This window comes from Lepisma saccharinum, chromosome 4 (genome assembly GCF_977018435.1).
Source record: "Lepisma saccharinum chromosome 4, izLepSacc3.1, whole genome shotgun sequence".
Classification (NCBI taxonomy): Eukaryota; Metazoa; Arthropoda; class Insecta; order Zygentoma; family Lepismatidae; genus Lepisma; species Lepisma saccharinum.
In genome coordinates, this window is record NC_139232.1 from 65,176,580 (window position 1) to 65,203,744 (window position 27,165).

At 37.5% G+C, this 27,165-nt stretch overlaps 1 protein-coding gene across 2 annotated transcripts in view; it reads right to left on the reverse strand.

The window, feature by feature from the left end:
* The window catches only part of LOC145986530 (ADP-ribosylation factor 1), a 34,614-nt gene extending 21,205 nt beyond the window's left edge, over positions 1–13,409 (reverse strand). The window contains exons 1-2 of one of the 2 annotated variants that reach the window (XM_083120647.1): positions 13,271–13,409; positions 4,471–4,648 (exon numbers count right to left, since the gene is read on the reverse strand). In XM_083120647.1, the coding sequence (XP_082976773.1) occupies positions 4,471–4,618 (148 nt within the window). In that variant the 5' untranslated portion in view covers positions 4,619–4,648; positions 13,271–13,409. Of the gene's footprint in view, positions 1–4,470; positions 4,649–13,172; positions 13,198–13,270 lie in introns of those variants that run through there. The other variant, XM_083120648.1, reaches the window with a different exon arrangement.
* Positions 13,410–27,165: the final 13,756 nt, after the last annotated feature.

The window sequence follows — 27,165 nt, forward strand, 5'->3', positions numbered from 1 at the left end:
CGTGGGTTGCTCCAAATGCATAAACTGATAATACAAAAAATTATGTTTTTCGATCTTTCGAAAGTACATGTAAGTACAAGGGGAATTACCCATGTATTCCAGAAAATATGTCTTGTGTTAAATAAGATTCACATTCATTATAATCAAATATGTCCTGCCAATAATTCAATATGAATTATGTAAAAAAAAAAAAAAAAAGTAAAGTGTTCCCCTGTGATTAGCACTACGCCATGAAGGCGTATAGGGGGTGTGGGGGTAACGCCCCACACTTTCTTGATCCGGTCGTGAGTGGGGGTGATGTGATCAGCATCACGCCCCTGACCGCCTTTACCCCCCAGGGTTTCCCCCAGGTACACATGTTATTCGACGCTGGGTGGGCGCCGGGGCCGCTTCCATCGTTAGAAAAGTTCCCGGATTTGAACCGGCCGGGGATCGAACCCGGGACCTTGAGCATGGTAGTCAGACGCGTTACCGACTGAGCCACCGCGGCCACCAATATGAATTATGTGCACTTTTCAAACTTGCCACAATGCACCAAAAAATTATCGTAGCTTGAGAACTAAGTGCCGTAGAGAGATGAAAGTTTTATACACATTTTTATGTGTAAAGCTATGGAAGTTCAAGAAAGCTTAGGATGCCTTGTATTACATAATAATGTGTCATTTGACACTATTTTCAATTGATTTTTTTACAACACTGACATTTATAATGTAAATTCATATAACATTTTGTTTTCTAGAAATGACAGCTTGCTAAGGCCAGCCCCACACCGGATATGACACAACGGGACAAGTCATATTTGTTGCAAACCGACTCGCGGAATGTTTAACATGAGGCTCTTATGGGCAGCCGCACACCGGACGAAACATTTCACTCTAGACGTAGCTACGGTTTGCGAATGTCTGGGGAATTTGGTATCGCAAGAGCAGCTTGCGACAAAACAACCTGTGCAAGCGCGAATTCATTCAATCCAGGCACACACCTCGTAAGTACAGACCGGAAATGGGGGCAACTTCACGCCAAAATTTCTGAACTGGGGGACAGTATCATGGTGGTGATATTTTAATTTAATTGCAAATTAAATGTGAATATATTCTGACACAGTTAAAAGCCCACGTACATTCGTTTATATGCATTCCTTGGAAGCGTCCACCAACTGCGGGAGGTTCTATTGTCTTCCAAACACACAAAATAATAGGGACATACTGCAATGGCCTCTTCATCAGCTGCCATGATGACTGAACACGAGAAGCCTGCTTTCATTTGTTTTGTTTTGTCTGAATATATTTCTAGGAAGTAATTGTTTAGTAAATACAATATTTTGGTACGTGACATAACCAATGCATTAAAGTAAAATAAACTGACTCGATTTACAACATGTAAAATTCTACATTAATTCTACACATACATTAATACATTGATTCTGTTGTAAACTGTTATTATGTATCGTTAACCTGCTTCCAAATTTATAAAAGACAGACCTACACCTATTTTGTACATCGACGAAATCTGCAATCAGATTTTAGCTGACACAAAATAACTCATGGTGTTGCGTTGCACAGTGTCGGATCCGGAGTGCGGCTGTGAGGTTACTAACAATTCCAGTATGAAAATATGCACCTGTTCATGGATTTCGATGCAAGATTTTGTATCTACATCAGTAAACCTTTCATAATCTAAGCAATACTACTGTGACATCAATAGATAACATTAGCTAAGTTACATAAATGTCATCTCTTATATTTTTGTCTTATTTCATGACCTTACAACTTCCACAAGAAGTTTGGTACTGAACAATTTTGAAACTAATAGCAATTAAAAAAAACAAAAAAAAAAAACACTTATGCCAGAATACTTAATAAATAATTCCTAGAGTTACAACGCACTGTGCAAAAACAAAAATATAAAAACACTGATGTAGAGGAGACTAATCAATTTTATCTGCTGTTCATATAAAATAATTCAGATTGTACTCATTTGCAATTTACAATTAAATTGATATTTCTTCAAATCTAGGAAACAGTATGTTTTCTTGAGAGTTCTCCATATTGAAAATATGCTAGTCAGATTTCAACAATGGTTCAACACCATGCCCACAAAAGACCGAACATGTACACATCTACGGTTGGCAAACACCATGACCCACAAAGTCAATGTGTATGTCCTCTTAGCAATACGACATTATCTTTAGTTCATTTGCAGTGGTGTAACCAAGGCTGATGTTTTTATGAATAACCTGGGCTAAAGAGGGTTACTATTTCTACTAATATTTCTCTGTCCACCCCATTACTTACTGAAGGAACTAATTTAGTATTAGAGAAGCTACAGTAGAGACCCAATTATTAGGCTATTATCCCAGATTTTACATTTTCCCACATTATACATTCAATCTTGATTGTCCCAACATAGCAAAATGTTACAAAATTTTCCTAGATTTTACATTTTGCTGCATTAAAAATTATTTTTTCATCTTGTCTCCTGCAATAAATAATAAATTCTGTTCTACTGCAGCCCAAAAACCTGGGATTTTTAGACAACCAGGCCATATCTTGCCACATCCACTTTCTTGCTAAAACAAGCCAACTTTAATTGTATCTGAAGAGTTGTAGCAGTCGCTGGCAATGACTTTATTAACCTACCTCCTGTTTCTCACTACTTTATTTTACAGGCTGGAATAGACTTTAGCTCTGGAACTAACTAGACTTGTGTTAACAACTCTATTGAAGCACAACTCACGTATCTTAAATGCAAAGTGTCAGTAATAATAAACCTTACCAATAATTTCTTATCCCTGAGCATTAGTTCTGAAATTGGCATGGCCACTGCACATTTCTGGACACACAGCACTTTTATAGCTTGCAAATGTTCAGCCCTATACACATCAGACTATGTGTACAACTGCAGAGAAACGTCAGAACTCATTCTGCCATATAGTTTACTTACCTATTTGCCCTTGAAAATTTCAAATGAAAAGTTAACCAAGCTTGTGTGTTGTAAAAAAGTGAAATTCATTTTTGTGTTGAGTTATTTTTTATAGGAAATAAACTAGAATTCAATTTCTCTGAATGTTAGTGACAATGGTCCTACATTAGCATGCAATTCTAATCTGACATTACCCAATGCCTAGCGCTTTTAACTATACTTATTCTGACAACATTTTTAGGTGAACAAATTTCTTTTTAGTTAGTGGTGGGGATTAAACTTACAACAGACATGTGATTTTACTACAAGTTCCTCTACTCCACAGTGACCCCCAAAATTCTGTTCTCATTTATGCTCCACGGCAATATGTATTTGTAGTTTAAAAAAAAAAAAAAAAAAAAAGGTCCACCTAAAGACAGAAAAAAACATGTTCTCTTGAAACAAAGCACTAGATAATGGGTAATGTCCAACTATATGGTATACACTTTTAGAAGGAATACGAGTTCAGCCAATACGCTGTCAGTGCTATTGTGCTGTTGCCAAACTAACAGAAAGACAGAGAATTTGCTGTGTTCAATATTCAAGTATCTTTTTTTATAATGCATATACAGTACATATGAGTACAGTGAAATAATATAGTGAATATTCCTACACAGGATTATAGTATCATCTCATTGCAGAATATAAGAACTAAAACTGACTCAGACTCGCAATGTTGCACCAACGACAATGATGGGTCATTGTGTATATTGAGACGAACATAATACCCATTGTTTTCCCAAGCCCCAACTCTGTTGCCAACATAAAAAAACAGACTGAAGGAAAATTAAAGGGTCATTACGTGCATGTTGAGACGAGTTGTTTCCCAGCGTTTCTTCGAGAAATGATAACGCCAGCTGTAGGACAGTCAGGTTCAAAATGTCTTCTCCCATCTTATGGTGAACCATAAAGTGGCGAATTTTTATGAAAACTTCAGAACATGGCATTTAACTTGCACACAGCAGTTTCCTAACTGTACAATGGTGTGCTCCTGTCATTGGTTGGTCGCCATAGACAAACTCTGTGTGGCCCCACTCGATATCACTTCTAAAACCGTACACCATATAACATTGCATGCTAATGTAGAACCATTGTCACTAATATTCAGAAAAGTGGAATTCAGGTTACTTGCTAATAAAAACTTCACAATTCACCAGCATTCGTGTCTTCACATACAATATATTTTGTTGCCGCAAGATGTAGGCTGAGACCACAAACTACGTTAAGTGTTAAGTATGAGGAGTAAAATTGTGATCTCTCACAGTAACAGTCAAATTATTTTGAACCCATATCTAGCCTATAATTACTTGGAAATACAGTGCAAAGAACAATGAGATTTTTTAAAAAACCTTTTAACCATAACAATAATTAAACTTGGAACCTTTTCAAAACAAAATTTTTCATGAGGCAACCACAGGTACATACGTATTATTACAAATTTAAGACCAAATTCATGACTGACAAAAAAAACTATACCCGTTAATTGGAATTTTTCACTTTTACACTTACCAATTGTGGGAATGGTCGTAACAATTTCTCCTAATTTAAGTTTGTAGAGAATTGTTGTTTTTCCAGCAGCATCTAATCCAACCATTAGTATTCTCATCTCTTTCTTGCCGAAAAGGCCTTTGAAGAGATTTGCAAACATATTCCCCATCTTGGAAGTTCTTTTTTAATACTTGGCTCCCTGCAATAAAAAGAATAATGAGTGCTAAGTAAAACACATATTTACAGACACAGCAACAACAATAAATATGTAGAACCTACATCATTCTGGAACCTGTATCAGTAATAACTTTTTGACAGTCACACTGACAAATTCTGAAAATTAAATGTTTTAACTTCTGCTACAGCATTCACAATAATATTCCAGGAGACTGCTTTCATGTACCACTACTTGTAACAGTTTCAACATGATGCATTTTTCAAGGATCACGAGTTACACAGAACACAACATTAAAATTAAAAAAACAACAACACTGATATGCAATCAGCAAAAATCTTGATTTACCCAAATTCAAGGGCACACAAAGGGCAGAGTAGCTAGTAGCTATATATGGAAGGACCAAGACTCCTCTTGGAAAGTGAATGTCATGGCATATTTTGTACAATAATTTCATTTCAATGACAATATATTGCATTACTTAAAGGGTATTCACCTTGTCATATCATAAATTCTGTTACAAAGTTAATAATGACTTCAGGCACAGATCTCGCCAACACAGAGCAGAAATCACTGTTCAAAATGGCCACCTCTGGCCTTCACACAGGCCCGAAGTCTCTGAGGCCGGTCATCGATCGCAGCATGCATGGTTTCGAGGGAAAAGTCCGCCACTGCCTTCACAAGAGAATGCTTGATTCTCACAAAGTTTGGATGCCTCTTCCTACAGACCATGCCCTCCAAAACTGACCACAACCTCTAGTCCAATGGGCTGAGGTCGGGGCTGCTGGAGGGCCAATCAGCTGGAGCAATTTATCAGGCACATTCCTCTGAAGCCACTCCTATGTGGTCTTTGCCTTGTGGGCCGATGTTGAGTCCTGCTGGAAGCTCCCCGGCTCATTGTTGAACATGGTGCAGGTAAAATATTTCACAAGTGGCTCCAACACTGTCGCATGGTACACTTTTGCAGATGTTTTCACATCATGTTCCCAGAAGTGGAGGTCAGTTGTGCCATCCTACGAAACCTCCCCCCAAACCATCATGTGTTTTCACGAGCTTCCTGGGATGTCGAGGCATAAACACGGTCGTTTTGACGATTGTAACTCTTCAATCGTGAAGATTTTTTCGTTCGTGAAAAGGATCCTCCAGTGGTCACCATTTGCGTAATGCTGAAGGAGGCTTTTTATTTTCTGCTCCTTCTGGACCTTAAGCTGTGGAGTGAGGAAGTGACCAATACTTCACCCATAAGCACACGCGACATTGACATTTTCTAAATGTTCAGCTCTCGAGCTCACTGCTTGTTTCCTGACAGGATTTTGTAGAATCTTCACCGCCACTGCTTTCACAAGCTTCTGGCTCCTCAAGCTGCGAAGTCTATCTTTCCTGGGGCGGTCCTCAATTGTCCCTGTGTCACAGTATCTGTTGATGGTCCAATGCACAAACATCCTGCTGATATTAGCATTTTCAGGGTGTTGAAAATGTGCGATGGTGATTTGCCAACTTTGTGCAGTGCGATTACTGCCACACGGTTCTCGTATACAACCCACTCAATTTGACTCGCAGTGAAAATCACCTTTCCGCTATGACACCCAAACACACATTGATACTGGTTGTTGTTTGATCCAACATTGCAGGGTTACCTTGCCAACCAGTGTTGCCTTCCCTGTCTAAACTTTGTTAACAGAATTTATAATATCTAGGTACACTCTGAAGCAGGTATGTCACAGAAATACTAGAATCAAGTGCCCCTAAGGGCATGACAATCAAATAAAAATAATTTTAATGTCTATGTACACATGATTTTTTAAATTATTTGTTATTTACCATCGCTTTTCTGCCTATTGACTAATCGCAATGATGACAATGGGTGATGATATGATGAAGGCAAACTCGCAAATAATACCCATGCCCAGGCTGGGATTTGAACCGTTGACCCTTAGCTTCGTAGCCAGCTGTGCTAACCACTCTGCCAGGGAGGTCAGCTAATGTTGATATATTGTTTATCAGAAATGTAAGATAGGATCTTCTCAAGACCAATATGTATATATGAGTGAGAATCTGCTTTTATCAAGGATGTACAGCTTTAACAAAGGAAATATGGAAGTTAACTGCTCATGCTTGGTGAATCTTGCCTCCACTGGCAACCTACTTCTGCCTCTCACTTTTTGATTCCTTTCTGGCCACTACCCTGCTTTTTTGTTCCCTCACAATACTTTCATCTACATTTCTTATCAGCTTCACCCCAGAAATGATCAGACAACCCCCTCCCGCCCAAAAAAAAATATTTTTAGTTGCAAGATTCATACTGAATAGACAAGACATTCTCTGAAATTTTCAAATCAAGCAGTGAAGAGCAACATCAGGTCAGTTCTCTATCTCATACACTCCTGATCAGATAAAGTGGCACATTCAACTGTTAACCCTATAAATTGTGCCACTTTATGTGAACAGGAGAGTACAAAACTGGCCAGACAAGCAGTAAATGCACGTGCATTACTTACACTGTGTGAATATTTCTTTCATGATCAAGCCATCATGCAAGAATATTCAAATTCTCATAGGTTAACCATTGAACACATGGTGTTACCACATGGTTAACATTCACCATCTTCATAGTTCTTGTGGAGGGTTGGCCCCACGGATCGTGGGGTGAGGTAGTGCCCAGTATATGTATAGCCCTGTTTTTGAATGATTGATTTGGTTTATTTTCCATCAGATTTCTGCCAATTGTGGGAAATTTAGAAAGAAGAATTGTGAAGATATGGATTAATAGTGATAAAATGAAATTGAAAGATTGTAACACATGTTTGACCTCTGATAATGATGGCATTACCAATGCTATGTGAAACAATCATAAACAGTTTCTTTGCTATTGTCAGAAATTAGTTCATTTTCTTCTTTATCTATTGATCGCAAAAAAAAATGATTTATGTTTGTTTATGATTGTTATTTCTATGGTATATGTCTCTTATTTCCTCGTTATTCTATTTCTATATTTTGACGTTTTGAAATTTAAGATGATGCTTTCTGCAGCTACTGACGAAATAACTAGAAGATATCTCAGTCTGACTTGGTGTAGGGAGACAGTTGTCAAACAAAACTGGCCCAATGTATGCTCTACTTCACAACAAATGCAAATGTGAATCAATGAAAATAAGCTAGGAACAGTTGATACCTTAGCCAACCTTAATGAAACTCGACACTCAATGCACAAATATGGGATGAACAAAGTATTTGGTACATTTTGTGCATGTAGTAAATTCATGAAAAATATAAAGCTGGATGTGAGATGTTCTTTGAAAACAAATTTTATACAATAACTTCAAGTGTGGTACTCATGAAATTGCACAAAAAGAGACATTACCATGATGAGACAGAAGGTACAGAGAAATTGTTGACTGAAGCTGAAAAGTACAATTCAATTCATTACTCAATTCTTCATCTCACATTTACAAGGCGACTGAATTTAGTTTTTGTATATATATATTTAATTCAGGATTGATTTTCACTAATTGAAATGATGTGGGCGAGTGATGAAGGGATATTCACAAAGAACACACATGTCCAGGTTAAGATTTGAACCTGGGACCCCCAGCATCATAGGATGCTGTACAACTGTATTTATTAATGCCATGTAAATTTTAAATTTTTCACCTTTGTTGTAAAAATTGAAAGGCCAGTTGCAAGAAAATATGAAATTCAAGGTTAATACAATCAAATAATGGTGCCATTGACCCAATGTACCACATGTCCCGAAAGTCTGATTCCGTGCATCTCGTGAAAGAATGAGATTCACCAACGCACGGGCCAGGAGGCTCGTTTGTTTGGTGAGAATAGTCTGCTGCTCGCAGACAACGTGCGTGCATGATGGCATATATTATATTTTTAAGAGAGAGCGATATGAAGCAACATGCACAAGATGGGTGTGGCTTAACTCTTCCTACAATGTGATTAAATGAATAACAGTGTTTGCTGCACCTGCATTTTCGTCGAGAGCATCTCATAAGTCTGTAAAATAACTGGTTTCACCAGGTTGACAAGGCCAGTTACTTTTCTTCGATTCGTTAAGGCTTTCGGAACGCACCTATAGGCTAGAACACAATTAAGGGCATTGTTTTATGGTATGCCCAATAGGATACATTGTAAGTACAGAATGGACTTACAAGCACTAAAAACTGGACAAATAGATAGGCAAAAACACAATAATAAGCCCAAAAATAGAAGGAAAAGGGCATAACATGTATTAACTTCTGAAATTGTGCATCATGAAAAACCTAAAATTTAGAACATATCAACCAAAATTTAATATTTCTATAACTCTGATGACTATAAATTAGTAACATGGACAGAAAATTGTATAAATTTTGCATTAAGAGAAACAGTTATCAAATATTTATCCACCTATTGCTTTTCGAAACAGGTTAGCCTTTTTATCATTCTCTGTTTAACTTTCCATCACAATTGATCCGTGCAGCCATAACTACTCAAAATAATTATTTTCCCAAGAAGGGATATACTTCAATGTAGAAATTTTTGAAAGAGCTGAAACATTTGTGTTCACTTTGGTATCTAGCTTCAGTAGTGTTGTTTAGTCTCCTTCAATGAACATGGTGCGCAAGCCCCAAGAGAAAATCGTATTATGCCATTGCAATTAACATGCAACATTAACCATAAACAGGTCAACACCCACTATATTTGTTCTTTTTAAAACATTTTACACACTTATGAGCACACTCAGTTGAAACAGGAAGTCTTAAGGTGCGTGCGTATATATGTGCGAACCAAACCGTTGGCGAACCGCCTGTTCTCACTATTGGGACGTGGTTTGCAGGACCGGGTGAACTGCTTGTGAACAGTTCATAGCGATCCATCTCCTGTCGGTTTTTCTGACGAACACAAAGGTGTTCGCAGTTCACACTGGGGCGGCATCGTGTGTAGTTCGTTGCTTTTGGTCTGCTCGTGAACCTCCAGATTTTGTATTGGTTTTGTTGCAGTTTTTGATGTAATTATGCAGTGGTCATAGGAAAATGCACTAAAACTTATTGGTATTTATGAAACCAAATCTTTACTCTGGGATCATAATCAGAAATAGGTGTCGAGATGAATATTTGTGCGGAAAAATGTGACTTCAAATCCATCATAACCTCAGTACCAGTGCGTTTTTTATACAGGTTGGTGTGCCACCAACGTCGTTGTTTCCTCTTCTTCTTGCACAAAGCTGCACCACTCATCACCAAAATTGCATACTTGTCCTCACATGAAGACATGATGACAAGTTGAACACTGATTGGCTGTGGTTCGCGGTTTCCCATGGATCTTTGGAAGTTCCTTGTAAGAATAATTTCAGCAAACGGTTCACAAACGGTTCGGTTCGCACATGTATGCGCACCTTTAGGAGACTACAAAGAAAAGAACACTCACTCAAAAGTCTCCGTGCACCTTCCCCTTCATTGGTTCAACTCATGTCTTAAGGAACTATGCTCAGCTCTGCCCCTCTCCTCCACCTGGGAGTAGAATGTACAGGGGTCGCGGGTCTATGCAGGCTCTTTTGCCTGTGGTTCCACTGTAGTAAGCCAAAACATACCCTTCTACTGGAAGCCTAGAAATCTTGTCAAGGTATGTCAAGGTAACAAAATAGGAATCTGGGGCAATTCTGTAACTATGAGCAATGTAGTAATACGCTTTGGTGCTAATTTCAAAAGGTTCTGAACTTCATGTGGGCATGATCTACAACCTGGCGTGGCCTATTACATGGATGAGTGTTCTTTAATTGTTGCCTTGTATCAAGCTTACATCGGTGTGCACTTACTTCCATGCAGGCAACAAGTAATTCATTTCTGCACCTTATGAGAATTAGGTTGATTGATTGATTTAGTTTATTTCACTTTGCATTTTGTGCCTCTTGGCTAATTTGCGAAGATGGGGTTGAGTGATGTAACTGATGAATGGACATTCGCAAACAACCAAGCCCGAGCAGGATTTGAACCCGGGACCCTTAGCGTCGCAGCACGATGTGCTAACCACTCGGCCACAGGGCCCGGCATGAGAATTAGAAAAATACCAGGTGTTTATATGAACTGCTGCAGCTAATGTCAACATTCCTAAAATGTTTTTTGTTGTTAGGTTAGGCAGGTCAGATTTAGGGTTGTTAACATTAAAATTACTTCCAAACATCTCATGTGATTTCTGGTCTTCTGAACTTTCACTACTCTCACCACCTGGTGAAAGTAGTCACAGCCCTGTTTTTTTTTACAAGATTCCTATGTTTTAATAAAGTGAGTGAAGTAAGGAATAATTCTTTCGGAACGACTTGAGATGACCGGACCCCTCTCCAATTTTCTTCATATTTGTCACAGTCACTAATTGAGGCCTCCTAATCACGAATCTGAAGTTAAAATTTGTCGGAAACGTCTATAAATTGCAAAATAAGCAAAAATAAGGCGTTAGTTTTCGGAATGGAAACTGTCGATTTTTGCGAATTTTTTTGTTTCACAACCAAATATATATATATATTCCTGACACTACCACGACACCAAATGTTGGTAACACTTTACTATACGGGAGACTGATTTCTTCAAATTTAAAGGAGAAAGTACTTACGCAAATAATTTTCTGTAGCGTTGTTGATGTTCGGGAATGTAGTTTTTATCCATTTTAATGCGAATGCATGTGGTTTTCTACGAAAATGTATTTCCGACGTGCTATTGCTGCTGCCGAAATTTGCTTTCTGTATGAGAGCACAATACGCACTATTGCTGCTGCTACAACATGACGTGTCGACGATGCGTCGTGAAGTTGTTGCCGGGTGTGGAAGATGTCGTGGAATTTGTAATTCCGATGTTGTCCGTATATGCTAAATTGAACGAAAGGAGTTCTAATGGAACCTAACCTAACAGGCCTAACCTAACCTAGTAGGCATACCTCGTCCCCGTGATGGTTCGTGGGGCTATCGTATGTAAGAAATAGACATTATTTTAGTTAGAAATCCATTATTTCACCTAAAGAAATGTTCTGCAACCCAGAATAGTACGTTAGCAATGTAAAAAATTGTGAAATAAATCATTGACAGGTGTCTCCGGTATAGTAAAGTAGTACCCAAATTTTAACCATGTTTGCCTAACCTAACCACGTGCCAATGGTTCGTGAGGCTAGCGTCAATGCTTCGCAATTTCTAGATGTGACCGACAAATTTTAACTTCAGATTCGTGAGTATGTCATATATGAAGAAAATCGGAGAGGGGTCCAGTCTTCTCAAGTCATACCATTCATTTAAAAAATGGTTGATTCATGTTTATTGGTGTCATTAAAACGGACAGAGCTCTTAATGAATTAATTAATTTTAGTGTAAAACTACTAAAACTCATCAAGAACTAAAAACAAACCATACATATGCTAAAATCTGAGGCTCCCAGCATATACATTGGTAAAACACAGGACAACACACAACCCTTCAGACGACTATACTTGTTATGGGTCTAGATACCAGAGCCTTGTTGGCCGGCAAGCATAAGTTCAAGGGAGCACAGCATGGAAAATAAGTGGACTATTAAGTGTCTTTTAGAAGTCACAAAAAAAAAAAGGTTGTAGACAGCATGTTTTTAAGTTGTACACAACACATAAGGAAATGTAGTGTATCCTTCAGTGCAAGGATTGAAGAGCACCAATACTGTATAACCTCCAAATGCAGACAGCAATAAAGATCAACAGAGTGGTACATGGTCAATTTACACTCATTTTAAAAATCAAAAGGGAATTCAAGTACTGAATTTGAATTAAATAAAAAAAAACAAGATTGAATTTGCTGTCGAAATTCATAGCTGTATAGGAACTAATAGCTGAACCTATTTCTTTCTTATTCTTTCCAAATCTGTGACGTATTGGCGATGAATCATATACGATACGGCGGCCTCATCATATATTTCCTTGTATTTTCAAGGACGGACAAATTAAATCCGAAAATACTTGTAAACATAAATGCATAGGCGATAGTACATAAATAAAAAAGTAAATATCGTCATATTCATGCACAAATAGAATATACCTTACGAAGATTCTATTCTAAATCAGTATTCGTGCCCGTTCAATATATTACTTGCAAAAATCCGTTTACATAACATAAGGTGTCTGCCTATTTTGTATTTTAATACAAAACCCAAATACTATAAAAGTTCCAGTACGAGATGAAAGTTTTTTCCGGCATATGACGATGAACTTACAGTAAAACATTACATCGTAAATTTCCCAACTAAATAACAGTATGTGATCGGCTTTTTTCGTACTTATCTTATTGCCTATGCATAGTAAATGGAGTTATTTCAGGGTCGAAGTTGAGTCGAAATATAACACACGAAATTAAAATTTACATAAAATTTAATTAATTCTACAACAATTAAATCGTCTAAAAGTTCTGAAAAGGGATTGTATTTCACAAACATATATGAACTCGAGAACAACAAGGGAATGGACTTCATGGCGTTTGACAACCGACAACATTCAATGAATAATTTTGTATCCTTGTATACGTTGATATCAAATTCTGTGTATCACCTACCTTTTGCCACAGGTTTGTTCTAATCTCTACACTACGACAGGTCTAACAGTTTAAACGCATCTCTACGTGTACCTAAAAGGAAACAAATATATACTCACCTGCAAACAACTAATAACTATCAAAATGGCGGACGTGGAGCAGATTTCGTTCCTCATGCCACGTATGGGAGTCCAAGAGCTGACGTAATTGGACAGCCCTCGTCACGTGAGTCAAATATGCCCTCGCCGAATACACCCGGCAGATGTCTCAACACATCATCATAAGCTTACGAACTACGAAATTTTCAAGTAAAGAACTAAATCTACGGAATTGTTCTGCTTAGCATTTCAGAATATCATATTTGTTCGTTTCTTATGCTGCTATACATTTACACTATGATAGTTTACTTTCGTTTACTTTTTAAACACAGTCACCCGCAGTAAAATCATAAAATTTCAAAACATGTTACAGATGTAGTTCCCCCTGCAACAACATAATATATACTTTCTGTTTACTTCTTTTTAAAAATACAACTTACGTTTTTCTGTTACCATAAAAAATCGGGGGGGGGTGGATTAGATTATCGAGTTGTGATGTTCGCAGAATCGAAGTCCAACGATTCGAGTCAAGTCAGCATATCGATATTAGTTGCGCTCGGTAATCCAGAAAAAGAGATCCATGTTACAGGAAATACGTCATATATTAACGTGCCGAACGCTACAAGAAAAGTACGAGCTGTGAGAAAGTTACACTGCGTGACTTATAAAAGAAAGAAACGGCTTACTCCACGGGCGGATCCAGTTGTTTTGTTCTTGGAAGAGCACAGAATATGTTGTAAGCATATGATTAAAGGTAACATCAGGAATATAATGTGTAGATTTATCCCCCCCCCCACACACACACACAAAAATCGCACACATTATACATAAATACATAAATAAACAAGCATGAAACAAACTATGTATTATGTTTTTGGTGAGAAGAAGAAATTGGCAAAACATAGAATCAGTAACAGAACAGCCTCGCCACGGCCTGGCAAGCGGCTTTTCTGGACGTCGTATGGTCAGTGCATTAATGTCTTTCGAGACCGGTAGAGGTGTGCGGGACAGAATTTTTTTGGTCGGGACAGGAATTTTTTTTAATCCCGACATTTGGGACGGGAAAAATTCGCCATTTTTTTTGGGACGGGAAATGTTCGAAATTTCCCGAAGCTCTGAAAATCTCGAATTCTAAACATAATTTTCAACTTCAGTGATTGTTTTTAAATTTCTGGAATAAAAAACCATTTCCGATAAGTTCCAGACACTTGTAATGCTGAAAACGTCGAGAATTATCAACTTTTTAAAATTACCATTCAGTATTTCCCGACTGCTCGGCATCCCGAAAAGTCGGAAAGTCATTTTCCGAGGTCGGAATTGGGACGGGAATTTTTTTCCCGATCCCGGTCCCGACTTTTCGGGATCCCGCACACCCCTAGAGACCGGTGTCTGTCGCTATCAGGCCCGTAGCCAAACTGGGGCCAGTTAAAATCTCGTTAACCAACTCCATTCACTCTCTCCAATAATATATTATTCAGTAAATGGTTTTACAATGTAACGTTTGTCGGTCATTTCGGTACATTCTGCTAATTAATACGAACATGCTGACGAATTTTCTAATGAAATGTTAACGCCACATGTCCAGAACAATGGCGTATACTGGGTTAAGAACCTGGGCTATCGCACCATATCATAGTGTTCGAATGGACAAAAATTTGCTGGTGGGGGTGTTTTTGTTTTTTTAACTCATTTGGGGTGGCGGGTTGAATTAATGTGACTCTGATTAAAAATATATACCTCATAAATAAAACGTGGAAATGTACACTGTCAGTAAGGAAAGGATTTCAAGAATTTCATTCTTATTTACATGAATAAGAGGCCCATATTGTGAAATATTATGTAGGCCTATATACGAGAATAAAAATAAAATTTTAACCTACCTATTTTCATGATTTTAAGTTTGGGTACTCCTTGTTGGAGCAGTGGTTACGTAGTCTCCTTTAAACTAAGGGGTCCCGGGTTCGATACATGGTGGTTTAGATACCACTTTAACTGTAAGTCCGATCCCCATTAGCTTATCTGTTCATAAAGTGGACATACAAGAAAAATCCACAACGATTTGAAGCTTATCGTCATTCGTAAGCCGAATAGACAGCTTGTTAATTATGTCCCTCATTTCAGTTTACTACACAACACAGCACATATCATTCACAAAATTACAATCCACTCACTACTGTATTCACACGCTGCCTCTAAATAAATTCCACGCATCAAGACGCGATCTAGACTAGAACTGGTCCTTCATTTCAGTAATTTTTAGATGCACTCATAAACCATTCCCGCTCAGCCAGATTCCGCTCCCTGTCGAACTCCCCCCGTCATTAGGCAGCAACGGGAAATTGAAAATCAATATATTTCTAAGTAAAACATTAAACTATAATGTAAATAATGAGACTTCTGGCGCAATTTCAATAGGCTACTATTAAGCACAAAAGGATATCTCGCTCGACCACAGTAAAACTAAGAAATGCAACACTAATTTTACATTATTATTATTATTATTATATTTTATGAACACACACTCTCTCTCTCTCTTAAACGTATCTTAAATGTAACAAGTTCGTATTACGAAAGAAATGAAGGCTTGGCAAGTTAACCGTTGTAGGTCTGTGATATATGATTGGATTATTAATAGTATATTACATGTAATACTATTCCTGGATCTCCCGCGTGGGTGATCTAATTGATTTGTTGTTTTAAGTCCACTTTATGCACAGTAAGGCTAATCGGGACTGGACCTACAGTTTAAAGTGGGATCCGAACCACTTGTGCCTCCACCGGGTATCGAACCCGGGACCCCTTGATTACAAGGCGACGACGTTACCACTGCGCCATCGGGGTGGGTGATCTAAGGTCTGAATTATTTCCAACCTTGTCTCCGCATAAAGCAGCTCTGGGGTTCACCCAGCCTTAAATTAATGGGTACCTGGGGGGTCAACCCTGATCACATCACATCCAAAATGGCCGTAATCGAGAATGTGTGTGGCCCTACTCTCACATCCCCTAAATATACCTTCATGACATGGTGCTATATGCACAGGGAACTTTCTTTACATTTGCATGTAATATTCTTTTTCGTATAATGCTATCTTGCATAAAATGGAAACAAGCTTGTTTCAGACATGATTGACTGAAGATAGTATTCCTTTTAGCCTTCAGTTCCAAGAAAAAACTTTGTTCGCCACTTGCCACGGTTACCAACAAAGTAAATAAATTCGAAGTTCTACACTCACATTAGGTGCAAAATAATGACCCTTTATCAATTGAAGGTCTCCTTTGGTGTCATTGTTGTATTATAGGCGAATGCACTTTTAGTTCATCTTTTAATTCAGTAGCCTTCATGTGTTAACATTCCGGCAAGTTTTCTACACTTTTCAGACTAGAGATCGGATGACATGTCTTTATACTTATTAATAGAGCCCGGAAGTTAGGCAAAATGCCTCTTTTTATTTACTGCATAAATTTTTCCAGATATACGTTTTTTATGTTGTTTCGAATGTTTTAGAAGCCTTTTCATTTTGCCTATTTTGCCTATTTGGGACCCCACTGCCTATTTTTAATTATAATGCCTTTTTTTGCCTTTTTCAATGAAATTTGAACATTTTTTTAAAAAAATATGTAAACAAATTATTTTTCTCCCAAAAAACGTTGTTGGCATTTATTTTTCTTCCGTTTATTATGTGAATAATTTTCGCCTTATTTAAGTAATATTGAACTCACACATGTTTCAACATTGCTGAAGGAGAAAAGTGTGTTTAAAAAAAATAGTATTTCATGCTGAGTTCAGATATTGCCTTTCCGTTAACATGTCCTTGTGAATGATTGACTGCTGAAAACCTGTTGCAGAACACCTGCACAATTACGTCATCACGTCCAGCGTCCGTGTCAGGAGGTTATTGACAAGAAACAGCACTAATGCCCAAGGGCCTTTGCATGGATTCCAAAATCAAGTTCTCTATCTTTAGTTTAGTTCTGCACTTTGGAAAGAAAGGATCGTGTAGTTGTCATCATGCCGAAATTGGTGAAAACACATTTTTGACAGATGGTACTATTCTTCTCTGCAAGATATGTGAAAAAACATTCAACCATGAGAAAAAAATACTTTATATCTCAGCATGTGTCAACAGCAAAACATAAATCTGCAGTTGCCAAAAAGGTTGGACAGAAGAAGATATCCCTAATTTCAACAGTGGGCACTTCATCCAACAGGCAATCTCAGTTTTCTCTTGAACTGTGCAAAGCTTTCATGGAAGCAGGGATACCTTTCTGGAAAGTGGAAAACAAGTCACTGAGGAAATTCCTGGAGAAATACACTAAAGAAACGGTGCCGTCGGAATCTACGCCGCGGAAAACATATTTAAGCATCTGCTACGAAGAAGCTCTGCAAAGAATTCGTGCTGAAGTTGGTGGAAAGAAGGTTTGGATTTAAACAGATGAAAGTACTGACGCTATGGGACGCTGAATAGCCAACGTCATCATATGAACTATGGAACCAACATGCGGAGAATCCTCGTCCTTTCTTCTCACGTCAGAACAAGTAGAGAGAGCCAATGGTTCGTCAATAGCTCAGTTATTCTCAAATTCCCTACTTCTGCTCTGGCCAGATGGTGTACATCATGATGACATGTTACTTTTTATCAGTGATGCAGCTCACTATATAAAGAATGCTGCCATAGCATTGAAAATTCTCTTCCCGAACATGCTTCATATCACATGTGTAGCCCACGCAATGCACAGAATCGCCGAAAAAGTTAGAGTGTTGCACCCAGAAGTGGACAGGTTGATTTCGAACACAAAGAAGATATTTCTGAAATCTCCCTCTCGAACCAAGACCATCTTAGAGGCTCAGGCCGCAGCGCTCAGTCCTGACGTCATCATCTGGAGGCGATCATCTTAACGCTCTAAAATTTTTCAATATTTCATCGTAGAGAATTTAAGTTCGTTTGTTTCTTTTTGGAATGACTGGAATCTCAGAGGAAGTCACATTTTAACATTTACCCTCACGTAAGTATAGTTAGAAGAGATAGAAGAAAAAAATGAATATTTACATCAACATTTTCGTTCAAGAAGCCACTATGGCCACCACAAAAAATACCTTTTATAACCCAAATTCATGTTGAAAATCGTTACAAACTTCCTGGTGGATTTTTTTTAAAAATGCATGTATTTATGAAATATTATCCGTAATATTTTTAAGTTTTACATAAAACCCGTTACAGCTTTTGTGAGAAAAGTATAAAACAAATAGAATAAGTTAATCACCGCCTGTTACGTTGACAGGAAATTGATCAAGTTGCCTAACCAATTAATAAACTCTTAGACATATCGCTAGAACTTTCATTATTATTATCATTTAATTTTCTTTCTGATAGCACTTTGTAGTACCAACACCCAATTTTTTTGACAATTTAATAATGCACACAGCAAAAACGTTTAAAGTGTGGAGAGTTTTCTTCTTTTGTGTCGGCCTTCAACAAAGTTATTTACACTTTTACAATAATTATTTAACAAAGCATTTATTGAGGACCACAAAATTATTCTCAAAACGTTTTCGCATTCGTGTCCATTCTTCCAGCTCACCAACCACTTCTTTCAACTTCACAAGATTCAAATTGAATGCCACTTCCCGTTGGTTTGCTGCTTTCAAGAATTCCACTTCATATTCACGGCTTATCTGTTTTTGACAACAACATAAGTGATCAGCACAATATCCACAACCACCTCTTAAGGACACAACAATCCACCTCTATCCGAACTTTTTATAAAATCCAATGAATCATTTGGAATATCACATAATCTTGTCCAAAACTAGAATGTTGCTACAGTCATTGCACGTCAATATTTTTCTTGTAATGTAAGAGCAATAGCCTGCTAGGTATATCAAAATAGGATGATCTCTCTTCGCTTCCACAATATCCGCAGCACGAATTTTCGAACTCTGAAACATAGCCAAGTCTGTAACTGCCAGGGTAAATTCAGATGTACCATACTCGTCAATTTGATTTTTAAAGATGTCAGCATATTTTAGTGACTTCAGTTTCAACTTCATTCTGCTGGCAAGACGCAGTTTTTGTTCCGTCTCAAAAACATGATGGAGACATACGTTGTACTGGGCACCACCCAACTCTCGATATTGGCCATATCTTGCTTCAAGTTTGTCTGATTGAAATTTTCCTGGTAAAAGGTATTGCATTCCTAACTCTTCTGTACGATATCTGGTTATTTCAATTAGCCCATGTGTGGTTATTTTCAGGGCACTGGTAGTTTCTCTGGTGAGTTTCCTGACGAGACGTTCAAACTTTCCCACTTTTCCAACACATGAAGGAATTTATGTAGGTACAAGAGCCTCTCATCTGAGAATTCGTTTGTCAGAGGATACTGTAAAATATTTCTTAAAATCGCACCTTTCCGTGGAGACTTGACGTTGACTACTTCCCACCAGTTTAAAACAATGTTAATGAACTATGCAGTGTCTTCATAGTTCGGCAAATTGTGTTTTGGCCCTTGTTGCTTTAAACTTTCAATGACCATATGGTTGAAAACTTGAACAACTAGTTGCATATTTTGTCTTTCTAGAGACGTTGGCCACAGAGATTTTAATGATAATTTATAAGCATATTTTAAGATGATATCACTTTCCATACTAAAGAGTGTTCTTAAAGTTGCAAATGATGCAACATGAAAATCACACAGGTTTTCAAATTCTGGATGAACAACACTCACATTTTTTTCCTAATTGAGCCAGTTGTTTCTAATACACTTAAATAAGTGCACAGTGTCCACAAGAAAAAAAGAAAGGCCTCTTCTTATCAGTTGTGTGAATATACTCATTATGGTCAACATTAAACATTTCCTATTTATCATGTTGTTATCTGAAACAACACATATAATCTTAATTCCTAACTTTTCAAGACCCAATATGACATTTTTAATTACACAATGTTATGACTGAGCAGTTACAGTTTTCACAACTTTCTTGTACTTAGAGAGCACACTGTTAATCATATATCTATATACATGAACACTTTTTGCAGCTTCACAACTATCATAGGCAGTGCCAACAATTGTACCTCCCTTATAATCGATATAGGATTTTATATGGATTTCATCCAATATCAATGAGCAGTACAACTCATGGTATTTAAGGTGAACTACTTTTTCTTGCATTTGCATCAGAAAATTACCTTCACTTTGCTCGACAATTTGACTTGCACGGATATCTGGACATAATTTCTTCAAACTATTTGGATGGGGTAAAATAAAATATCCTGAATCACGGATGAACCTATATGCACTTGGAGACAGAAAATTCAAAAATGCGAAAACAATAATCTCAGAATCATATCTCAGTCGTTCCTTTCACAATCGTATTTGGGATTTTATAAAATGAAGCACTGACACTCTGTGTTCATGCACAGTGTATTTTACATTATCCAGAAGGATTTCAATGGTTTCTAAAATATCACTGATATTACGTGCTGATTCTACACTGTCGAACATTTCCAGGAAGTGTATTGTATCTTCAATAGCGTGTGTATAGTTCAAACCTTATGTGAAAATCTCCTTGCATTAATTTCAACTCCACGATAAAACATTGACAAAGAGAGTGAGTCATTTACAACAACATATTTAACTGCATGAGGTTTTTCAGAGAGGTTGAGGGATAAGAAAATTATGCAACTTTCCTCTTGAAAATATCACACTGTGAAGAAAGATGGATCTTGTTGATCCAACCCTTCAGTTCACTTCAGTTCGAAAATGTGGAAGTTGCGTCATGCTCCTGTGTTTGTCCCTATTCTGTCTGCAATTGACATTCTCGCGCCTCTTCATTTTGCGTTCCAGAAGACAGGTATGACGGACATCCAGAGAAAATAGATGGGATTGCACCTGGACGTATCCAAGGCCTTGCCAAAGCAACTCTGAAGACTTTTCCTGTACGGTCATCAAAGTGCACAGTATCCCATTCAATGTCCCCAGTATTGAAATGTGCTTGGCACACCTGGAAATAGCATAAGGAAAAATGTCATTATAACTGGGAACATAAAGGTAAAGTGAGATCTTTAGAATGAAGTGGACTATTAGGTACTTGCTTTTTACAAGCAGAACTTAAGTAAGAGAATTGAAATCTTGCAGAAATTGTGACCGTCTTTGAAATACAGAAATACAAGTGTGTGGTTACCATGAACATTATCAGTAAAATCATGACGTGGGGTTTACAATGCCAGGAATTGGCAGTAAAAAGATCACAGGCGGGTATGACATTCATTTTCACCAGCATAGAATGAACAAACTAGGAAAAGGCTTAGAATTATTAACAATGCACATCTACAGTATATAGGTACTTAACCTGTCCTCAAGTATACATGGAATACTTTCGTTGAATGGAAAATAATATTCTCTCCTGGAGGTCACCTGATATCAGAGCCGACCTCCGTGGCTGAAAGGTTAGCACCCAGCGCTACAACGCCAGGGGATCCGTGTTCGAATCCTGGCCGGTGATATTTGTGAGTGCTCCTTCATCAATTTCATCATATCGTCATTCGTCCTCATCGTCGCGATTAGCCAAAATTGGTATAAAAACGACGCTAAATAACAAAAATAAAAAATGACATCAGCAAGTCTCAATACTAGTAGCTATACTTTATTTTTTTTTAAAAAAAATTGAACCAATACTTTTTACAAAACGATTTAAGATTTTAGGTTACAATTGGTACGCGGAAAAAATATTTGCCTAAACTAAAGAAAAAGGTTAGGTTGACAGTTTGGCCTTGAGCAGTTCGGTGATTTCTTTGTTTCCAATAACCAAACATCTGAAAATTTCTGAACCATTTTGTTTAGGAATAAAAAAAAATATCACATGAAAGTTTGTAGAGCCAAAATAATTTATACACATGGAAGTACAGAATTTTATTAAATACACTCAAGAAAACCCAAGTTAAAGAAAATAACTATGTTTGCTTATTCACATAACTCGGTTAAAAAGTATGCTTTTTCTGTGAAAACTTTTATTTGAAACATAAACAATATATTCTTGTATAATTATACAAGGAAATATTCCATCAAAGTGCTTGTTGTTATACAGTGTACTTTGTATTTCAATGCATAACATAAATATCAACTTGTCTTCCATTATCTTCGATTAACCAAAAGAGGCACAAAAGTAAGAATATAAATGTTCGTATTTCTCAATCTTGCTAAGTTCTATAGTTTTCTCTCCGTAAGCATACTTTGAAACTGAATATTTGTATAAATTATGTGGAAGTCTCGATAACGAACATGCTATCGAAGCACTAGACTGCTTTGGCAGATGTAACAATATTTTATAACGTTGTACAATTCATTTTGCAACGATAAACAACTATGTATCGTTAACCAAATTTGGTAATTCAAGTTAAATTATTTGACATTTCTAAATAAATTAGCTTGGTTATATTTACCAATTCGATACTGGTGATCAAAAATGATTTGCAAGAAACAAGTTAAAAACAAACTTCAGCAAATCTAAAAGTTTGTAAGATGGCTATTTCGTGCACATTAAATCTTTACATTGTGAACTAAGCTATTTCTCAAGTTTATTGATAAGTATAAAATCTGTGTTACTTACCCTGGAGTTGATCCTAGGGATAAAATTACGTGGAATTGCGCTAATCCATTTATCTTTTCTAGTAACATCTTGAGGAAATCTAAACACATTAGTCTTACTGTTCTCATCATAATTTCCTCTACACTGGGGTACTCAACACTTATAGACCATATTTCTTGTACGTTCACACTTCACTTAAATTTCGTTGCAGTTCTTAAAATTGCACTGCAATTCCACATTCACTAAAAAAAGTCCAACATTTCTTCCACCACATAAATCAAACATGGCGGCTGTCTCGCCTACAGATGATGACGTCGCTCACGTGACTAGAAGAAGCCATTCGGCTTTCTCCAGTTTGAGAAGGTGATGCTCGAACCCGAACATTTCAGGAAGTTGCACCTGAGCTTAGTTTACCTCCGCAACCAGTCTTGACGAGATGGGGAACCTGGATATCAGCAGCTATATATTATGTTAACCACCTTGAAAAAATCAGTGAGGTGATCGATGCTCTTCCAGAAAATGAAGCGGCTTCAATTCGTGAAGTGAAAAAACTCCTGTGCTATTCAGAACTGAAGAATGAACTGTCGTTTATTTTTGCACATTATGGTGCATTGCCAGAGACAATTACAAAGCTAGAAAAAAGAGGTGAGACTCTTGTAGCATCCATGAAAATCTTCGAGGAATCTATGCAGCAGACGATGGAAGTGTCAGGAGAAAAGGGGTCAGCTGTTGTGGAAAAGTGCAAATGGGTAGTGAGTGCAAATGGTGACTTGAAACAATTGAAAACAATTTGTGATATTCTAAAAGGTGAAAATGCTGTTATCGAAATGAGTCCAGCTACATTTGCTTGTTTTATGTATGCTTCATTAACATTTTGCCAGAAATTATAGATAAAAGTAAGTGACTTTCAAATGTGCCTTTTTCAGTTTATTTTGCCTTTTTTCCCATTTTTAGTGCCTATTTTCCACATTATAAATGCCTTTTTGCCTGCCTATTTTAACGAAAATAAATGCCTGAACTTCCGGGCTCTACTTATTAATATCATAAAAGAAATTGAAAAATTCACTATAATGTATAAGCTGCTCAAATCTTTCTCTTAGAGCTCTAGGACCTGGTAATAAAATTCAACTTTGTACCGTTTTTGTGCATCTTCCACAGTTTCATCATACTGAAACGGCTTCTTCTTTCGATTTCGGCTTTGTACAGCGTTGCCTATTGTTGGATCATCTATATCTAAATTCGATGCCAATTCTTTGTCATCAATTGGGACTTACAGGTCACCGCTTCCCGACGCCTCCACGGGAGGCCCTGCCAGGCTGCCAAGTGGCGTCTAAGAAACTTTGAAATTTTTCATCACTGCTGCTTTTTTCAAAGCGCTGATATATTTGCAAGAAATCTAACTCATCGTAGATTAATGTTTTGAAGACATTTGCTCATTACATAACGTGGAGTAAAAAGTCATACCAGATAACTAGTGAGCAAAGGAATGTAAAGCCACGTAACTGGTTTGCAACACACGGAGTCGCTTAACGTGCGACCATTTGGACAGTTTTATTGTCGCCAATTATTTGAAGGAGCGCATCATAGACCTCAATACTTGATATCTCAATGGAGTTAAGGCATCCGGTTCGCCCCCCCCCCCCCTTTCCGCCGGCTGTGACATTCATACAAAAAAGGGATACATTACATTTCGTATGAAGTAAAGTAAAAAAAATGCATGCAACAATCGCTGCAACATACTCCCAACACTCATGGAGGGAAGGTAAGGTAGGCGATTGTTCTTTCTTTCCTCTAAGCTGTATCAAATAAACAATTGAAGACCCCGGTGCAAGAACCAGGCAGCTCCAAATTATAAAAGTTTTCAGGAGACACGAAAACTGAATAAAATAATGAATTGTAGTCATGACTGGTATGGTAGAAAACGTTTAAATTACGCATTATTTTTAAATATTGCGAATGCGATGTGAATTCCAGGTACTCTAACAAACGTGAAGCTGTACTGAGAACGAAGCATTTAATTATGATAGGCAAAAATAACACGGAAAATGCAGACGAAACTATGTATACGCACTGGTTGTCCAAAGCAATGCTGTATCATCTGCACGTCATGTTGTAACTGGGGTTCTCGGAAATTATTTGAAAATAAAGGAATTGAAATTGACCTGTACTTGAAAAGCTGGGACAGGAGAAAATTGCGAACATATCGTTGCAGTTCTTTCTCGAAAGAGAAAGTCTGGTTTAATAATAATATTCACGATTTCATGACCGGACTATACTCACTAGAAAAGGACATCGTACTGAATGAAACAATAACATTAGCATGTCCATTTTTTCTGGTTACATTTGACATTAATTCATTCTCAAACTATTTTCATCTTCTCTCTTAATCGACTTGCACCTGTTCCAAATTTCACACATACGTAATACCGGTAATACATGGACTCATTGGTTAAGACGCTTCATAATGTTTCGAAAAAAAAGCTTTATTTATAAAGTACAATTTAAAAACTTTACTTTCATGGTAATATATATTTATCTCTCGAAAAATAAAGTAAGCAGACTCGTGCATTCTTCGTTATTTCCTTCTCGAATTACAGTGTTATATCCCCCATACCAATCTTCTGTCAATTACGTTTTCCCTGATTTATTAACAAATTTCATTTTGTTGATTCCACGGGGTGGAAATACATGAAAACTTTTAATTTGTTCGGACCCATAAAACGATTTAGAGCAAATAAACACAACCTGAACAGTAGACCTTTCTCTCGCATATTCTCCATGCTTTAAACGACGTCAACACAACGTATCCTACTTAGAGTACTTCCTGAAAATCCCACCAGATGGCATATCGGTTAATTTTAATCGCGAATAGTCGCTGCAAGAACCAGAATGCTCCAGGAGCTGTCTGCGATCATGCGCCGTAAGAAACACGCCAGACAACACTTTTTCCATTCCTACTACGAAACAAATCTGTGGAGCTGTCTTACTCTTGCACCAACAGATAAAGCATTTTTTCATGATGGATTACAGCAAAAAAACAATTTTGACCAAATAGTGGAGCTGTCTGGTTCTTGCACCGGGGTCTTCAATTGTTGAATCTTTTGTTTAGAGAAAATACAGTAGCACAAAATATTTGATATCTTGTCAATAAAGGGACCAAAGAAGATGTTTTTTAAAAAGTGAAAAAAGAGAATGTAGGCTGAAAAACTAGTCAATAAAGGGACCAGAAAGGAAAACATTTTTAAAAAAGGGGGAAAAAGGAATGTGGCCTGAAAAAGGGGGGAAGGGAAGTCGAAACAATGTAATCTTGTTGGTGGAAGATAATTACCAACACTATTGTTATTTATTCCACGATCCGTGTTGAAAAATAAAAAATGAATTCTCTTTAAAATCCGGTTCTAGTGACAAGATTCCTCCACACTAAGTTTCTAACTAAGAGTATTAGGGTCACAGCTGCCCCCCTCCCCCCGTGCACAAGTCTATGGACTTCCCTTTACAAACATTTCTGACGACTCTCATGCAGTGTGGTGACTAGCATTCTAAAAAAAAATGCTCTGGATCGGAAAGCAGCTTCAATGCTGATTTGCAGCTGCAATGTTGTGACAGCAGATTTCGCTCAGTTGAGCAATATTACACACTGTGGCGCTAGTGTACATATGAATTGATCGATGACAACGGAAATGCTTCTTGTATTTGTATACGTGTGCATTACCGCTGAATAGGGAAATGTTTTTGATTGTGCAAACAGGTTGCACAACCTACACGCTGCAGTCACGTGGTAGCGCAAGCGGCGAGTTCCCTGTTCGATCCCTACAGAGAGAGAGGTGCATTTGAGTGGCTTAGATCCTACTTAACACTGCCTTAATTAGCTTATCGATATATGAGAACATTCAGAAAAATTTTCGTTCACAGCTGTTATCTGCAGCGAAAGTACTAACCGCGGTATAGCCCCGTTGTCCGCTCAATCCATGTTGTTAGCTTACAAGAACGATGTGTGAACAAAGCTGTTGTTCGAGTTGGAGTTTTTGTTTTAAGTCCACTTTATGCGGACTAATCATAGGCGTAGCTACTGGGTGTGCCGGGTGATCCTAGGCACACCCTAATGGGCTGCTTTATCAAAGAGAATTAAAGACAGATATTTCAATGAGAGAGAAAATAAGCGGCAGTTTGTAAGAAGTTGAAAATGTTACTACTTGGTACAAACGTGTGCATTATCGCTGATGAAACTGGTGTCTATAGATTTTCGATTTTTTGATGTCATTGGAGAAAGAAGATATTTACTGCATTCTACTCTATACTGCAGTGCCATTTTCTATACCTGTCACAAGCTGCA